At 41.7% G+C, this 18346-nt stretch overlaps 1 protein-coding gene across 1 annotated transcript; it reads right to left on the bottom strand.

Moving 5' to 3' along the window:
• Positions 1 to 4096: 4096 nt before the first annotated feature.
• Positions 4097 to 14394, bottom strand: pecam1a (platelet and endothelial cell adhesion molecule 1a). Its single transcript, XM_070847653.1, has 15 exons — positions 14328 to 14394; positions 14203 to 14226; positions 11953 to 12246; positions 10893 to 11189; positions 10540 to 10800; positions 10119 to 10400; positions 9331 to 9630; positions 8969 to 9250; positions 8454 to 8586; positions 8242 to 8309; positions 8070 to 8123; positions 7379 to 7468; positions 7202 to 7258; positions 6586 to 6608; positions 4097 to 4868 (listed from the first exon to the last, which is right to left on the bottom strand). The coding sequence occupies exons 1-15, from the start codon at positions 14383 to 14385 to the stop codon at positions 4704 to 4706; spliced, it is 2388 nt and encodes a 795-aa protein (XP_070703754.1). The 5' UTR covers positions 14386 to 14394; the 3' UTR covers positions 4097 to 4703.
• Between the last annotated feature and the right edge of the window lie 3952 nt (positions 14395 to 18346).

Genomic DNA, 18346 nt, shown 5'->3' with positions numbered 1-18346 from the left:
GCCTTTAGCCTCCAGCCTTTGGACAGCACAGTGACATTCACAGACAAGAATAAAGCACGAGTGAATTACTATTGGATCTATGGCACCATTCGGCACTATTTTGCACCAGTTTCCTGAAACTTGCATGTTGTGCAGTGATATGTCTGTACGGTTTAATTGGTTTGACCTAGACTGTGCCCCACTGCAGGTACTCACCCCGTGCACCCCCAGCACGACTCTGTAATGAGCGTCTTACCAGTGAGGGGTGTACAGGAAGACAAATGGGCCATGAAATACCCTTTTGATATATAACTCTACGGATTCCCAATTCATTTTATACTAAGGCTTGATATTTAATGAGGTCACAGTTTCCATATTGTATATCGACCAATTAAAGCTAATATTCTAATAAATTATGAATGTTAGAAACAGTTTTATTTGCCTTTTTGTTTTTGCCGTTGCTTCATAGTCTTGTTGCATTATGTATGATTGTATTCCTGTACTGTGGCGAGGGAAATTAATACTATATATCTAGATGTGCTGTATAACTGTTCCTCAAATACACCCATTATATGAATGTAAAATAGAAATAAAAATGCTTGTAATAAAAACTTGATTTGGTGCTGAACTCATCTGCCTTCATCATTTCTTCTTTCATTCCCTTTAAAAGTTGCTGCGTGACATGATTTAAGTTTTTGGGGTGGATAAATTAGCGGGTGCAGACAGTGATTTTATTTTTATGTCTTAACTACCACCTCCCCTACTATTCAGTATTGGAGAAAAGTAACAACGTACAGTTATTCAAGTACAGTTTTGAGGTACAATGCTAAGTTACATGTACTTTTTTTTTTTTTACTCCACTGCTGTTATTTAGTTACCTGTAATTGCTAATTACTTTGCAAATTGAGATTTGAAAACAAAATTGAATTAAAATATACATTATTAAACCATATGACAGTATAGAAATAATTTAAAGTATCTATATGCATCTTACATGTTACTGAAACAATAACAATCATATAATAGTATAAGATAAAGTATTTTTAAATTGTGTTATAGATATAGTTATAGATATTTTAAATTGTGTTATTGCTACTTTTACTTAAGGAGAAGATCTTAATGTTTCTTCCAATGCTGCTCCTGCACCATGATTCCAATAATGCACAGGTAGTGATACAGTATATGTGCACAATATATAATGAACTATGATAAAATGATATCAATATGAAGTGCAATAAAGTCACATGAATTCAGGATAATTACATGGTGGCTGAGAACATCTCCATAGACGTTCCTCTGCAGGGAGAAGAAAGATGAGGTCTACATGATGACCTCACTGCTGCATCTGAAGACTGCAAACAGCCCTGGCCGCATAAGGCTAAGTCAAAGAGAGGATATTCCCAGAATGCATTTCACAGGGGTCAATATGCTAATTTTAGCACAGCAGCCAATGGCAGTTCACGAGTTGTGCTCCAGATACAGGAGGGGGGCCGACACAGATCGGGTTACATGGCGGAGACACGAACAGCGTACGTGCAGCAACAAAGACGGGACAGAGGACTTGACTGGACCTGCACAAGCAACCTGTCACTGTAACCTAACCTGTAACCTCACAAAATAATGAAAACACCTTCCAGAATAACACAGTACTCAACAGCACCACAAACTACATTAAAACAATGAAAAACTGATTGTAGCCTTCATGAGAGGAAGGTTTATTGCAGGGCTGTTGCATGAGACAGCGCTAGTTTTAGCCAGGTGTACCTAATAAAATGACAACTGAGAGTATGTATGTATAACCAGACCCTTTTCCTCAGCTACCCACTGCCGCCACCAGAAGCACTGATGACATGACTGAACTTTCTGGGGTTGATGGCGGGTGCCTACTTGTAACAGGAGTCCCAGAGGTTTCGCGAGGGTGCATGACCTCACACATCGTGCCTTTGGGAACAGTAGTAAATCCGCCATCTTCCCCCTGGCAGAGCTGACAGACAGTTACGATCTGAAGGCAGAGCAGCACCATGCTTGGGCAAAGTGTAGGGTGTCTAAAATGAACTCAAAGCACCCTCTTCTTCTTCTTCTTCTTCTTCTTCTTCTTCTCCGTCAGCTGCACACACAGTTTTGCACCCCTTGCAAACACACTGCTTAAAACGGGTGCTGATGACTTTGTGGTTTTGTCTTTTAGTTTTTTTTTGTATCCAAAATTAAAACAAATCAGAGATAAGGCTTTGCTTTTCTCTGCCCACTAATTATACCCCAGTCACCTATTTCAAACAACTCTGATACAGTATAACTTACACTCTTGATATTCATGTAACACAGTATCAGTTCCCGTGAGCTGGACTGCTGTTGCTCAGAATATGCTGTTCCCTCCTGTCAAGGCCAGACTCCTGGTTAAGTAATTTGATTAATAAACCACGAGCTGACTGAGACATGGCCCTATCCTCAGAGCAGGGGTGAGTTTTCATTTTGGCACCTCGGAGCTGAAGCCGTATCCATTCATAGATGCCTCTGAGGACCTCACAGAGGCCGAGAAGCACACTAAACAATCTGCGTACGAGCGCTGCAGGGCCTGTGGGAATGGTGCAAACCCTGGAAATATTGTACCACACCCTGGTGTCACATACTGCGCAGACATTTGTGAAGACTTAGCACAATTGCAGTGGTGAACAAAGCTCAGAGATGCAGGAGGAGAGGAGATTAGACACTTCTGGGAATTGTCTCACACACATACATAAGCACACGCACAAACTCCAGGCAGGCAGATAATGAAGATGAACTCTTCATCTCCGAGACCTGTCTATATGTTCGTCTGCACTAAGAATGGAGATGAAAGGGTGTGAGTCGGTGGCAGGCTGCTGGTGTTAGCTCTGGTGTCAGGTGTTACTGACTCCCACATGGATTTGATCTGACGCTCAGTGTTCCTAAGAGCTTCCTGTCAAAACGCAGATCCTAATAATCCAGACTGTCGACAGCAGTTGCCTTGAACTGAGAGAACCCAACGCATGCCCTCGAATTCAGGTCCACTGCAGCACCTATGTAAATTGCTCAGCTTACATCTGCTGACAGGTGAAGATCTGGTTTCTGCAAAATGTCAAGCTAAGAAAATGATGACAGTGCAGATTTGACATTCACAGGTCTTTGAAAGTGGATCAGAACATTTCGCACAGCCATATTAAAGTATTAAAAAAATCAATGGAAATCAATTAAAAACTTTTAATGTAATAACACTTCATTGAGCTGTTTGAGCTCCGATTTAGTCTTTCATCAATGCACATGTCTGATTTTCAGTGTCTTTCAGTGTGGAGGAAATGTCCTCAGACTGGACTTAAACCTGAGACAACTTCAGAAAAATGTTTGAGAAAATGTTGTTTGAGACAAATTACAAGATCAGCATCTTAGATTCCTCTTAACAGGCCCACGTTTCTAAACTTTTAATATAAGGTATTGTACAGCCGTCACGTTCAGGTGTGAAGTGAGAATACTTTAGTTTAGTGGTAATGCTAAATGTACAAAGGTCGTACACTGTGTCACACTATGGGTGTATATGTCATAATTATATATAGAATATATAATATCATATGGTAAGGAAAGCTCCTGTGTGAAAGGATTTTCTATTATCACTCACAATTGTTCAAGATAATTCTAAAGAAAGATCATTTTAATGCTTTAATGCAGTGACTGTTATGTTACAATTTATGCTGCAGGGGTCGGCTCATGCGAAAGGGTTTTTTGTGATGATAAACAAACACTAGAGGAGAAGGCTTTAGCCAATTCATCTATGAGTCAGTCAGTAGAGAATGAATAAACAACAATTTTAATAGTCAAGTAATCCTCTGAGTCGTTTTTGAAGCAAAAGCACCAGACTCTCTCTGGATGTAGCTTCTCAGATGTGACACTACACTGCTGTTTTGGTCTATTTTATAATCATGTAAACTGAACATGTTTGAGTTTGAACACATCAAACAATCTGAGGAAACCACAGTGCTGGAAAAATTGTGAATTTCTTTTTTCTTTTATTTTCAGACTGTTTTTCTTAATCCATGTTGTTACATTATGTTCTGAGCTGAGAGCTTCCTGGATGTGAAGTGTCACTTCAAGTCTGGGTTCACGCCAGTTAAATATACCATATCCTCCTCTAGTGCTGTATGGAGACCTTGAATAGGTTCATGTTATATCATTCAATTAAAAGTTAGATAATGGAAAAGGAAACTGATATCCGAGGTGACAGTGAAAGCCCTTAGACAGTGAGAAAGATCACAGCCAGATGGCACTAAGTTTCCATGCAGCGCTGCCTGGAGTCTGTCCTCTAGTGGTGTAACCAGAAAGCACTGACTGTCACACAGCAGATGGGACTGGTGAATGTACTCCCAACCCCATCACTAAAGAGGGTAACATCACTGCTCTGCTCACTTCAAAGACCTCTCTTCCCTTTCAGGTTCACCGCTGCCGCCAGTGGAAGGATATCGACTTCCTTTGTGGTCACAACACATATCCCCCCTCTCTGTCTTGGCAAGAAAGCCACCAGTGAAGGAAAGACAAAACTTCCCTTTAAAACATTTTATTTGCCCTTTAAAGGCAAAGCGGATCAATTTACAGTGTGGGATGGTCCTTGTAAAGCGTTACAAAATCAGAAAAAGTACATAATTGCTTAGAGGCCCAGAAGACTCCAGCTTGAGGAGCGAGACGGATAAATAAGGGACATAAATATTCTTGTTGATCAATTAACAGTCTGGCACTGGGTCATTCACCTCTGGCTCAGCAGTGTTGTTGTCAACATGGCTGTCAGCCTCGTTTGTGTGGCCATCCTGGACACAGTGGTCACCATGGTTACTGAGGTCATCTTGTTGATCCGTATCATGATTCAGCTGCGCGTACTCCACTGATCCCTGCAGAGAAGGGGCAAAAAAATGAAACAAGAGGCGTGAAGAAACAATAAGGGCTCTACTTATCATAAACCGACTCTGGTTGATCACTACATGACACTCGCGCCTGATTCAGCATCAGCATGACGGACTGACTGCTTGATTCAGCCCCTTCGTCTCGAATAGAAATGAACAAAGCAGTGAGAATATGCACATAATCAAGAAAAATTACAGTTTCAGTGGTGTCTGCACTGATATTTGATGGTGAGAGACAAAACAAAATAAATAATAATTCATAGTGTTGGGTAACACTTCATTTTAGTATTTAGTGTTATTTCCTAAAAACTTAAAGGACAAAACAATGCTAATGTTACAAATTATGCCATTTACAGTGTATATTAATAAGGAAACAAGAATCTACAGCCACACTAGCTGCTCTGTCAGGACGTACTACCCGTCTGACTGATTAAACTCCATGTCTGACTTTTAACTCTTTGGTCTCCAGTTGATCTTCACAAAGATTAAGATGTGAAACTCCAGGACATTGTTAAACAAGATGTGACAGTAAAGCCAATGCATAATTCAGCACCTGCATGGCCTATTTTGTTGCCTCAAATTAATTCAGAAACTGATCTTGGCGGATAAATTAGTGGGCAACTGTTCCCAGAACAGTTATCATGTTTTTCCAGGGGAAAGAGTGAGTGGCACATTGCCAAATCAAGTGTAGAAAGGTTTCATGGTGGTTTCTGTGTTGAAATGTTGGAAATAATAGGCTCTTTCAGAATCATTTTGATCTTTGTTCATTATCAGTCTACCCTACATTAAATCCCTGCAAATTACATAAAGACTAAGAATCTACAGCCATGCTGGCAGCTCTGTGAGCTCTGTGGTACATTGAGCTCAATGCTAACGTCAGCATGCTAACATGCTCACAGTGACAATGCTAATGTGTTGATGTTGAGCAGGAAAAGTGTACCATGGTCACTATTTTAGCTTAGTGAAGTAAATAGCTAACATTTGCTAATTAGCACAAATCACGAAGTACAGCTGAGACTGATGGGAACGTCATTAGTTTAACAGGTATTTTGTCATAAATCAAAGCATTTGACAAATTAAAATTTCGACCTGATGATGAAATGAAGTGATTACAATTCATCCTGAGGAAGACACGAGTGTCTGCACCGAATTTCATGGCGATTCATCCAATAGTTGTCGAGGCATTTTCACTAATAAAAAAATATCAAGACTAAAAGCTAAAAGTTGCTGATGTATTTCAGTCTGGCCTAAGGCGGTGCGATGACCACATTTCCATCTCTGTGGGTGCGCCCACACACATATGAAACTTAGAAAGTTTTCGTAGTCAGTTGAGCTTAAAAAAAGTTATTGATTTCCAGAGAAATTTCCTTGAAACCAAAGTAAAAACATTTGGTCATTCGTCTAATGTTTTTAGATTTTTGCATTCTGCTGTTTAGAAACATTTAGTTTGGGCTAATTAACTGGAATTCATTGATTGAAGAGCAACAATTACTTAGGAATTATTAATGAATGATCACAAATGTATGAACCAGTAAAATAAAGCAGCAGTGAGTATTAATACTTTCAGGTACGTGTCAACAAACAGTAAGGATGGACACCACAGAGTTTATTGCACAGTGTGTGTCTGTGAAGGGGTTAGGGTTACAAAAGGGCAACAGATTTGTGAGTGTGTGCGTGCACTGTATGCATGTGTGTTTGCACTTACACCATCAGGCTGCTCTTGAGCACCTGCAAAAACAAAGCAAGAGGACAAGCTCAGGAAACAAAAAGAGTCTGGGGATTAAGGGAGGGCTTTTATCGTCATCAGCACTGCCATGAACGGCCCCCAGAACCCAGCAAACTGGAAACATGTACATGATCATGCAGTCTTTACCCACAACAAAGTCTCTTCATGGAGCGCATGAAGCAAAAAAACATGCCTGATATTGTTTTCCTTTATTTTTGCTGCATCACAGGTGACATTTAAGCTGTTGGGAGTTATTAGGAGCCAATGAGTCAACAATGGACTAGAGTTTCCCTCACGAGTATCAAACAATGGAGTGTGTTGCTCACTTAGTCTTAACGGATGTGCACAGAGTTTGGCTCTGATTGTTAGAGCAGGAAATTCTCTTTGACGAAAGCAGGAAGTGGCCACCTGGCAACTGGGCCCTCTGATTTAATGGGACATTCTTTCACCAACAATGCAGATGTTTACAGTTGGAGTTGATCCTGTTTCCTGGCGCCTTTTTTTTTTTTTTCTTTTCATCAACATCAGCCTGATTTCTCTCACTGTGTAACATGTGTGGGATTTGAATGAAGAACAGGATGTTAGTCAGGTCTACCTTGCTTGGAGTTGCGGACTTCGCTGTACACCGTGTCCGTGCCCTTTTTCATCGGAGCTGCCACAACAAACACATAAATCGTTTTTTTTTTTTAGACAGTGTTTTGAAGATCGAGGTGACCAGCTTTGTTCTGACACAGAACTTCTAAAAAAAAAAAAAATCAGAGACATCTCTCACCTCTGTTAGGATCTGTCTGTCTGGTCTGCACCTCAGTGTACTGAGGCTCTGGATTTTCTGGAGACGTCACACTATCCAGGTCATCAGACTCTGCAGTACAATACATGACAAACGACAAACTTCAGAACAGGAGCCCAATTAATTAAAATCTAAAGGGTAAGGCTGGTGATATTCTTTATTTTACTTTCTCATGAAATGACTATTAAAAACACATAAATGAGCCACAATGGGTTTGTTATTTCTTTTTAATAAACAGTGGCACTTTGAGGGAGTTAATCCCACACACACAGTCCTGCTGCTTTAAACCCTCACAACTGCACCAAATCTGTATTAATCTGCAGCTAAAAATAGTCCACATCAAATGAACCATTACTCCTGTTCGAGTAATGTTTAACATACTACAAGCTACAGTGACCAGCTGTGATAGGAAATTATTTGGCCTTTTTTGAAAATCAAACAATGTATTCAAGACGTGTTTTTAAGATTTATGTTTCAGTAGGAACCAACCGGGTCAGGGCTGATGATCACGGGCAGAGTTGGGGTTAGTTTTAAGAGACTGACACATTGTTGTTTTTGATCTTTTCACAGGATTTGTTGACAGTAAGAAAAATGCAGAGTAAATCCAGCCTCATCCTTTAATAGAAATATGGATAAAGTTAAAAACTGTCCATACATACTGTCCTCTACTCACCAGAGCCTGATACATGTTCACTCCAAACACTCTTTCCCATAATGCCTGGAGTGGCTACACAGAGAGGATAAAATAACAGCAAACAAAGTGAACATTTTTCAATGACTAAAGCATAATTCACTGTCCAGTACAATTTGCATCTCAGTGTTTGTATCAGTGTTATAGACGTCACCATTGGCAGCCTCGTTGACCTCTGCCTGGGTGAGGCTCAGCCGCTCTGCTTTGGTGCCGGCTGACTTCCTAACACGAGGTGGACACAAAACACAATCAGCTTTTTAAAACAGGAAGCTGTACGGTCGTCACCATGATACCTACTCTCGCAGCGCTCGTTATTTCACCTTCAAAACACTGATTTTGGATAAGAAGATGAGAAATGTTACTTACACTGACAGCTCCACCATTCTTTTCCTTTTAAATCGAAGGAGATGTTTTTTAAAGGTGATGACGAGGATCACTGCCAGTATGAGCAGGATGCAGAAGACTGCGATAAGACCTTTCTTCCAGCCAGCCAGCTTCACTGCAGAATATATTTGAATTAAATATATGGATGGATATGAATTATATTATAACTTAATTCAATTTCATTCAAAATGTTTTTACAGAATCTTAAATTTCTCTACTTAATGTAATTTTCATGTAAAATTGCCTCAGGGTCTATACCTCAAACTTATTATGGATCAATTATTTATATTCCAGTTGATCTAAAAGTGTTCTAATAAATGCTGCATCAAAAGTAGTCGGAGTACCCTCATGGTGAACCGCTTTTACAAAAAAAATTCTCATTCTTCTTTTCCAACAGCACAATATTAGTGTCTTAATGAAATCCATTATATTTTGTCCTTAAAAAATGTAAAGACATTTTTGCTGTTAGTTTTACACATAATGACGATAAAACACACCTCCAATCGTGACAGTGTGACTTTGTTTGGTTTCGTTGGCTGGGTTGGTGCTCACACAGTAGTATTGTCCTTGGTGCTCTCCTCTGACATTGCTGATGCTGTAGGATCCTACCAGTCCCACGGAGGTCTGGGAATCCAGAGCGCCCTCCCTCTCAGTGTGGTACCAGGTGAAGTTGATGGGAGGAGTCCCTCTCTGAACAGAGCACAGGAGAGTCATGTCTTGCCCCTCAGAGACGTCCCCCACGCTGGGGCGCACGGTCAGCACTGGTTTTGACACAGGCTCTGCATAGAAAACCGTATGTTAGATCATGTCAACATCAATTTGTTTGAATGCGTCGTCGTCATTCCTGCATCTGACACACCTATGATGTTGACTGAACGTAGCAGCAGCAGCCCTGATCCTGTCGTGGGGGGCCTGTTTTGACTGTTTCTCGCGTGGCAAAGAAAGTTGCTTAAATCCGAATTCTTGAAGATGGCAGAAGAGTTAAAGATGGCCTGCTCCCCCTGCTTGCTCACCATCCTGTTCTCGGGCCGCCTGCCAGGGATGTGCAGGGTGTAGACGATGGGCAGAGTGCCACTGTCACTGTGACACAGCAGCTGGAAGCACTTTCCCAACACCAGCGTGCCCCCCACCACACTGAGCATGGGTTCTGAAACAGGAACTGGGGATAAGACAATTAGTCAATGTACAGGAAAAACAAAACACAGATGGTGAGACTGCATTACAATGCTAACATGTTGATGTTTAGCAGGTTTTATGTTTACCATGTCCACCATCTGATTTAGTGTGTTAGCATACTAATGTTTGCTAATTACACAGTACAGACAAAGTGAAACAACAGAAAAACATTTTGACCTGATGGTGGCGCTAGATGAAAAAGTTGGGATCATTAAAGAAATTTCAATCAGTCCTGAGAGTGACGTGATTGTCGAGGCCAAATTTCACAGCAATCAATAAAGGTTGTTTGGATTCATCGTTGAGGAATCTTGAACAAAATTTTGTGTAATCCACAGAGTAGCTGCTGAGTGTGATGCAATGGCTAAAAAGAGGAAATCATGCTCAGGATCTTTACATACATAATGCTTCTGCTTGCTTAAACAGAAGCTTTTGTCTGGAAATTTAAAATTAATTGTAATTTTGACGACTCACCTTTTGCCTTAACAACAACTGTTTTACTTTCTTTCTCAAGACTGTGTGTCAAAGAAGCAGGCTGGGCTTTACAGCTGTAGTTGCCGTTTTTACGAGGGTCTGCAACAGTGATGTATCGCTCTGTGTTGGTGAGTTTGACGTTATCTTTGTAGATGGAGAACTGCATGGTTTCATTGTTGATCCTCTCAGGAACATAAATGGAGACAGAGCAGGTCAGTTTGAAGCTGTCTCCCTCAAATATTTCTATGGGCTCCACAGTCAGGCGTGGCTTTGAAAACAGCTCTGTTGAAGCGGGACAGCAAAAATCAACCATTACACATTGTATAGGTATTAATGTATTTTACTTTGAGAATACAAAACATAAGAGGGTACTTAATGTCATATCAGACTTTTCATAACAAAGAGCATATCCAGTTCTTGCCTTTGACTGTGATTGGTAAGTAGGTTTCTTTATGCACGTTGCCCCACTCTGCCTTGCACACAAGTTCCCCAGAGTCGCCTTCTTGCACAGTGAATTGATGACTGAGGCCGACGGGGGCTTGCTTGAGGATGCTCCTGCCCCTCGTCAGGAACACTTCAATGTTCTTCAGTGGACTCACCACTTTACAGACCACCTCCATTATGTCACCCTCAAAGACCTCTTGGGAGGGCAGCACATTCATGACCGGGGAAATGTGGAGCGCTGCAAGACACAACTCAGAATAATCACCCACTCATCCTTATTTATGCGATGTGTTCTGTTCTCAGTGACTTGACAACTCTTGATCTAATCACCTTTGACCATCACTGGAATTTCGTTGCTGCGGTTGGAGCGCCTGACCCCAGAAAGCAAATTGATCTCGTAGTCACAGTACAGAAAGCTGTCTCCAATGCGCCTCAGAACCAGCGTGGTCTCTGATGAGTTCCCGGTGGGCGCCGGCTGCTTTATCGTCTGAGACTCTCCGTTCAAAAGTCTCTGGTGAAACCGGAAGATGAGGGACCCTTTCTCTTCCGGAGCACTGCAGGTGGCTTTGAACTCCTCACCCTCAAAGGGTCTAGTCTTATTCAAATACAGAATGGGGGTCTGCAGGCCTGAGGGGAGGAAATAGCACAGTGGAAAGCAAAGCCATTACTCTGCATACTCATGATGTTTTATCAGATGAAATAGCACACATATATGAGCTGCCTGCGTATGAAGTATGCATCATGGTTTCTAGCTTGATGATGAATGTTTTAGCTTACATGCTTTCAGAGATTTCAAAAACTCAAGGGCCACAAAATTCTCTCAAGTCTCTACAGATAATGAGGATTTGATGCTTTATGCGTGGGTTTGTGTCTTATATCCCATTATCTAAAAATGTGCATATATTTCTTTACATCTACTGTGTGTTTGCTATTGCTATATTGCTTGTCCTTTCCTTTCCTATCAATTATCTCGTGTTGGAGATTCCTTGAAAACAACACCAAGGATATACCGTACACCAAGTATATGAAACTGAGGCATTTTTTGTAACTTTTACAAAACTATGAGGAAGCCAGAATGTTCACAGTGATTGATATTTAACTCAAGAACGTTTTAGGTGTCTGAAAATGGTTATTTACACTGTAGAAAGCAGGAAATCATTCTAACACCTTCTGTCATGCTGCGGTTGGCAGAATGTGAATTATTCATCAGTTGGAAAAAAAATACCACTGGTTTTGTCAAACTACTTTGTGTTGACTTTTTCCCCCCTCTGTGCTCATATATAGAGGAATTTCAGGTATATTATTACATTTTGGTGTACTACCCTTCTCAGACAGAAGCATCAGTAACAAACAGAGTCTACCAATTGTAAACAAGTAAACCCTGGTTTACCTGTGACGTGGAGTTTTTGGCTGTAACTGGCTTTGCTCTTGTTCTTGACTGTGACCCGACATTCATAACTCCCAGAGTCAGCTGCCCTGGCCGGGTTGAGTATATACACGACTGAGTCTTCTGTGGTGGTGGAGGAGTGGATGGGAACATCGTCTCGTGTGAGCTGGAAAGTATGTGTCAGCTGAGAGACGTTGCCATGAATGACCCTGACCTGGCAGTGTAGGGTCACCGGGGTCCTGCTCTCAACTGTGCTGCTGGGTAGGATTGTAAGGCTGACGGTGTCGACAATGTGGGCTGTAGGTCCACACACAGACACGCACATGTATTAGACAGAAATAATGTCATCAGGACCACATATCTCAGTTATGCAAAACCAACATCAGGGACGGAGCCAGCAATAAAACGCAACAATCATTGTCTATTATTTTCTCCACAATAAAGGTGAAGCCTGAGGAAGGCACTCCCTGGCCACAAGCCTACTGCAGAGTAAGCAGTGGCAGCTGAAGGAAGGAAAAAGCTTCAACAAACAGCGTCTGACCCTCCTCACCCCCGGGAGAGCTGTGTTGATTTATCCCATCTTCTGTTCTCCCTCAGCAACAACAGCACAACCTGCCTCAAGAGCTACGAAACAATCACTTAGCTCACATCCTCAAACAACGGCTGTTAGTTTGGGCGCTGGGCTCAGTCAGGTACAGGCGTGCTAACTCAGCTGCTGGAGAAATAGTGCACATGTAGAGCGAGGACGATCAGTCTTCACTGTTAAAGTAGTAGTCTGTCAAATAATCTTAACTTAAAGAATGTTTTTTTTTTTAATATAACATTCAAAGCTCTGTAAATAAAGCACTAGACCTTAAGTTAAGACTATTTTGTCAAAGATCACATTTTAAAGAAATAGTTCAACATTTTTGGAAATACACTAAATCGGTTTCTTGCAGATAGTCAGATGAGAATTTAAATACCGCTATCATGTCTGTACGCTCAATATGAAGCTCCAGCCAGAGGCCGGTCAGCTTTGCACAAAGACTGGAAATGGGACTGCCCAGTGTTCTTATGGCTCATTATTCCGCAACCCCAGCAGTCTGTAAAATGCCAGTTATCCCAAAAACAAACACCCATTGCCCCTAAAATATACACTCTCCCTGCAGTTGTTAGTCCAGTGACTGCTGTCCATGGTGCTGAATAGGCGGGGGTTTTGCCCTTAATAGGCCCTTAATATCTTTTCGGCCTTACCCTAAATCTGATGTTGGAATACCTCAGTTAAGTTTTACCTCAGTTGGTGTGCACCCAAGTCATTAAATGTGGGCTTCAAGGTAAGGCTGCATTGCTGTTATTGTTGCTGCCTGTGATTATGTTTCTGTTAGGGTTACAGTTAGATGACAGGCTGTCGTATAAATGGGCTTTTGGCCCACTGGGGCATTTTTTTGGACTACTGAGCTTTGGACTAATAGGCCGTCTGAACAATAGCATGGCACTGGGCGAACAGCTAGCCTGGCTCTGTCCGACAGTTACAAAACTGGCCTGCCAACACCTCTGAAGCTCACTAGTTAAATCAGGTGTCTTTTGTTTAATCTGTACTAACACTGAAGTTTAACGATCATTTGTCATTTTACATTTTGTACTATTTCCTGACCAGTAGCAGTAACTTCCTGTGATCATTGCTACTTAGTGGCAAAGTCTTACTGACAAGAAGACTTTGGGTTAGTTAGTGAGTTTTAGAGATGCTGGTATTTGGATTTTTGGGCACAAGTTAGCTGCCCCCCCCTCCATTCATGCTGGCTGTAGTCTTATATTGAGCGGACTGACAGACTGGTACCAGTTTTTTCATCTAACTCTAAGTGTGTTTCCCAAAATGAACGAATTCTCTACAGCCTCACAGCCTCCAGCTCCAGATAAACACTGTCACAAATTAGCATGTTTAAGTTCAAATTCATGCTGTTTGAAAGATTTTCAGAAATTGGGAAGTTCATTCAAACTCGTGCTGATTTGACAGATTTCCCAGCTTCACCTGTGACAACTAAAAATAACTTCAATGAATCTCACTAAACAATTGGAAATATAAAAGAGGCCAGGGGTGCCTGATACAATGCCCACTTCCTGCAAAAAATAACTGTGTGAGATAAAAATAGCTTTCCTGTCTAATACAGCGAGCACTGGATAACCTAGAACTGTCTGATGCTGGAGAAACTACAACCATCTAGACCAATTATTTAACAAGAGTCAAAAAATGCAGTGTAATGTAGTTCTACTTACATGACTGTACTCTGGCGCATTGCCCTGAGCAAAAGGAAGAAAAAAACAGAAGTGTGAATTAGGACATTAGTTTTAATGGCAGGTACATCCTTTATCTCCAAAGCAGCACAACAGTGGGTCCTTACAGAAGTGGAAGAGGCTGGTGAGAAGCAGCAGCAGCAGGTTGGGGGGTCTGGAGTCCATCCTGACTGATGGTGGTTCACTACTTTAAGATCAAAATACAGAAGGCCAAGGAGATAGAGGCCAGAGGGACAGGGGAGGGACAAAGGAAGTGAGAGGTGGAGTGTGTGGGAGAAGCTGTGGCAGTGGTGGTGAGTGGGTGTTCCTCGTCTTATCATACACACTCCTTGTGCTGCTTGCCTGACCGGGAAATGGCTGCTATTTCCTCAGGAATCTAGCATCTACTATGTTTGTATTAGTGTGTGAGAGAACAGAAAATCTAACGATAAGGCCATGAGAGCCTTAAAGTTCTCTCTCAGCATGGATCCAATTAGGCTGCCTCTTCCATAATTCAACAGCTTTACATAAATGACAACCATTTTAGGCTAACGGTGTCTCTTAGGACTACATTTGGTAATATTAGAGACTGGATTGTTGCTCTCCGGATAGGCTAACCAAACCAACAAACACGTCAGGAATTATGCGCGAGCCTAAAGGCCACGCTCCACTTTGCTTGGCTCGCAATCTCACTGCTTAAATAGTTAATGTCATCTGCCGTTTCTTCACTGATCTGCAGGGATTTCCGCTGAGTCATGATCCAGTCTCTAATTAAATATATCGAGCATGAGCACAATCAAAACATTCAGTGTTTTGACAACACCACCTACCACCTTACACCTAATGCATAATCCTCTCCCCCTCCTCCAGCGCTCAGTATCCTCTTGTTAAAACTGTGATGGAGCTCTGAATCATTTACAACATACAAACTAAGATCTTAGCAACTGTCAAGCTTTAACTGCAGAGACTGTGGTGATGATTTATATATGATCAAGTTTGGATAATTTGGGGAGAAATACACAATATACAGCAATGGTATTCAGCATGGGGAGAATGTCAGATTAAATCATTGTGGCTACAATTTGGGATGTCAGTCCTTCAAACAATCTGCTATCCAGCCGATGAGAAAATTACACTTGACTAGACAGGTATTTTTGTTGGACAGGTGCAGATTAATCTCATAAAACCACTGTAGTGGTCATGGATCTGTTAATAAAATAAAAAAGAAAAAGCTTTGGGCTATAGAAGTTCCTACAGAGACCAGATTGCCACACGTTTAACACTTAAATTTCCCACAATATTCCAGGCAAGATGTACAATGATTTTATATCACAGACTACAATGGTCATTTCAGTTTTTGTTGAATATATTATAATACTGTAGGGTTGCATTTGTATTCCAACACCAGATTTAGTCTGCTGTGCTGCACCTTGCAATCCTTAAGTATGGCCACTAAGAGCTGCTGAAGACTAACAGGAAAAAGGTGCTTGAAAACCCCACATGGTTTGCTCTGCAGCTTTATCTGCATTAAACACCCGGTCATTTCCATTTGTGCCACATTCTACAAACAACAAATGTTTTCAGGCTGTATGGAGCTGCATTTTATCTTCTACTGAAGATAACAGAGGTAACCGTGATCAACACGTGATCAACGGTCCTGTCTGACTTATACTATTAACACTACAAACCATGAGTGGCACCAGTCAGGATCAGTCTGCTCGGGCTATCTCCTGATGCTTGTGTTGGTTAGCAGCACAGTAGCTGCTCCATAGCTTTGTTAACCCTGCTGTTGATGAAAACTTTACCTAGCATTAATGCCAAGATCAGTGAGGCTGTAAGTTCAATCTGCCATCAGCATAATAAGACCACTTTCACGAGGGTGTTGTTCTTAAATTAGAAAAATTACATCACACTGCAGATCTTATGCCGGCTGCTTCAAATTAAAAGTCTGTCCAAGTGAGCAGAAATTTAAATGTGACTTTTGTAGTATCATGAGTAGCTTACATTTGATGTTGGATGTTTGTTCCAGTAAGCTGGTAACATACTAGCCTCCCATTTTCATTCAGCACAGCAGTTATTAGGTATTAGGTGAGTCCTCTCAAAGCAGATCATCAGAGCTAGGTCTGCATTGGTACACAGAACATAACTTTGATAAACTTTTGGTATTTTTCCTCTTAAAGTCTATCCACATTCAAAGTTATGTGTACCTGGTCAATATTGGGATGTGGACCATGCAGACTGTGAGCCAGTGGTCCTTCAGCACTGTCAGATATGGCCTTGATAGTTTTTAGAGTGACTCTACAAACAGCCCATTGCAGGAAATAGCCTAACCTTTACAGGCCCTCATAACTGTGGACGGCTCTGCTCACCTCCTCATTTCCATTAAAGATTCGTACAGACGGTGAGAGTTTAATTGCACGATGAGCCACATCAGCCAGATAAACACTCAGTAGTGAAACAAAGTTTTGAGGCTAGCAGTGTTTGGGCTGAACAGTAGCAATAACTTGATAGCCTGACATTATGATGTGCAAGTATTTTATCTTCTTGGCATTTCAGCTTGGTTTGCAGCTCACATCTACAACTGAGTAATCCTGCTGAACGCACAGTGAAGGATATTAAGTACCTGCATGCTTTTACTGTATTTTCATGAATGTAAAGAGTATGTTGAATTGAAGGGAGTGATTGATGGTGGCCATGGTCGTATCATTGACGCCGTCAGTTCGCTGTGGATCCAGGGCGGCGGTGTGATTGATGTCTTCACCCTGAGCTCTGTACTGCCAACACTTGTCTCAGGCTGCCAAACAGACCCTGGGTCTGCTGGCCCTGCTGTTAAACGAACCCTTGCATGTTGAGACTGAACCAGTGCAATGATGCATGTCATGTATGAACTTCTGTTTGGATAATTAGTGTCGATCCTGCATGCATGCTCTACCTTGGCACTGACTTCAACCAATTTAATGTATCCATGAGTTGTGCCGTTCAGACAGAGGGGCTTGAGTTGCAATTCTTTGAGGGTAAAACACAGTGGCGGGCCGTTCATTTTACACCTGGGCCTTCAGTGGCGTCCTACCTGAATCAAACCACCTCTTAATACCATCATTATGACGTCACGGCTATAGAAACCATCAATATTATACAGAAAGGCAGTATAACAGGACGTTGCATTGCAGACAGGTATCTCATGCTGGAGAATGAATGACATCACTAAAGCAAGAAACCAAATTAAAAGAATTCAACAAGTCACCTGTCACTGCAGCCACAGCTGTGCTGCTGTGCACCTGCTCCATATACACCAAACACTCTAACCACCGACTGGGCTCCAAACACAGAGTCGTTCAGTTGCCAACACCAGGCGTTCTCAGCAACACAATTTGCTCCTTGGAGCCTGTAAGGCAAAGGTATCGCTCGTAGTTGCTGACCTGAAAGTGGCGGACTAACCCTTTTCCCGGCTGGGACAGGCTTGCTAGCTTCGGGGTGGGCCAGCATTTCCTCAAAATGTCCAGCTTTTCTTGGAAAGTCCGCCTTGAAAATGGATTTCTAAGTAGATCTGTGACCAAATTAACATCTTCTCCTCCGTCAGCCATTGTGGGTTAAAAAAACTGCTATTAATACTTACAATTATGATAAAGTTTAAGCTTGTGCAGGTCGCTACAGATAAGAATCGCTAACTTTGGCTAAGCTCTCTGACCATCCAATCAGAGGACGTGAAAATACTAATGTCATCGTACACCTGCTAGAAGGCCCTGGGGTCACCAACTCGAAATCTGATTGGTTAAAGCAACAGTTTCATTGCGATGATGGGCAGATTTCTTTGACCCTGACAACACATGATGGCTGAAATATGATTGGATAAAAGCTCTAATATAGACATACACTGCTGGAAGCACCCCAGCCCAGAGACACGTTATGAAATGAAGAGCATAGACTATTAGGAATAATCTAAAATGATTAATGGGAAAATATTAAAACGTCAATGATTCTGAGTTTAGGCCAGCAGAGAAGGCCTTGCTGGCCCTGACTGCCCACCACTGGTACAACATCATCTAAACGTGTTCTTCCTTTGGTCAGGTAATTTGTCATTGACACACTGTAGCACTGAGAACCAAAACCAGTCTCACTGTATGGTGCTATATGTAAATACGTTAAA

The sequence above is a fragment of the Pempheris klunzingeri genome, chromosome 17, assembly GCF_042242105.1.
Source record: "Pempheris klunzingeri isolate RE-2024b chromosome 17, fPemKlu1.hap1, whole genome shotgun sequence".
In the NCBI taxonomy this organism is placed as follows: Eukaryota; Metazoa; Chordata; class Actinopteri; order Acropomatiformes; family Pempheridae; genus Pempheris; species Pempheris klunzingeri.
The sequence above is the reverse complement of the archived record's forward strand: the minus strand, read 5'-3'. Positions and strand labels throughout refer to the sequence as shown.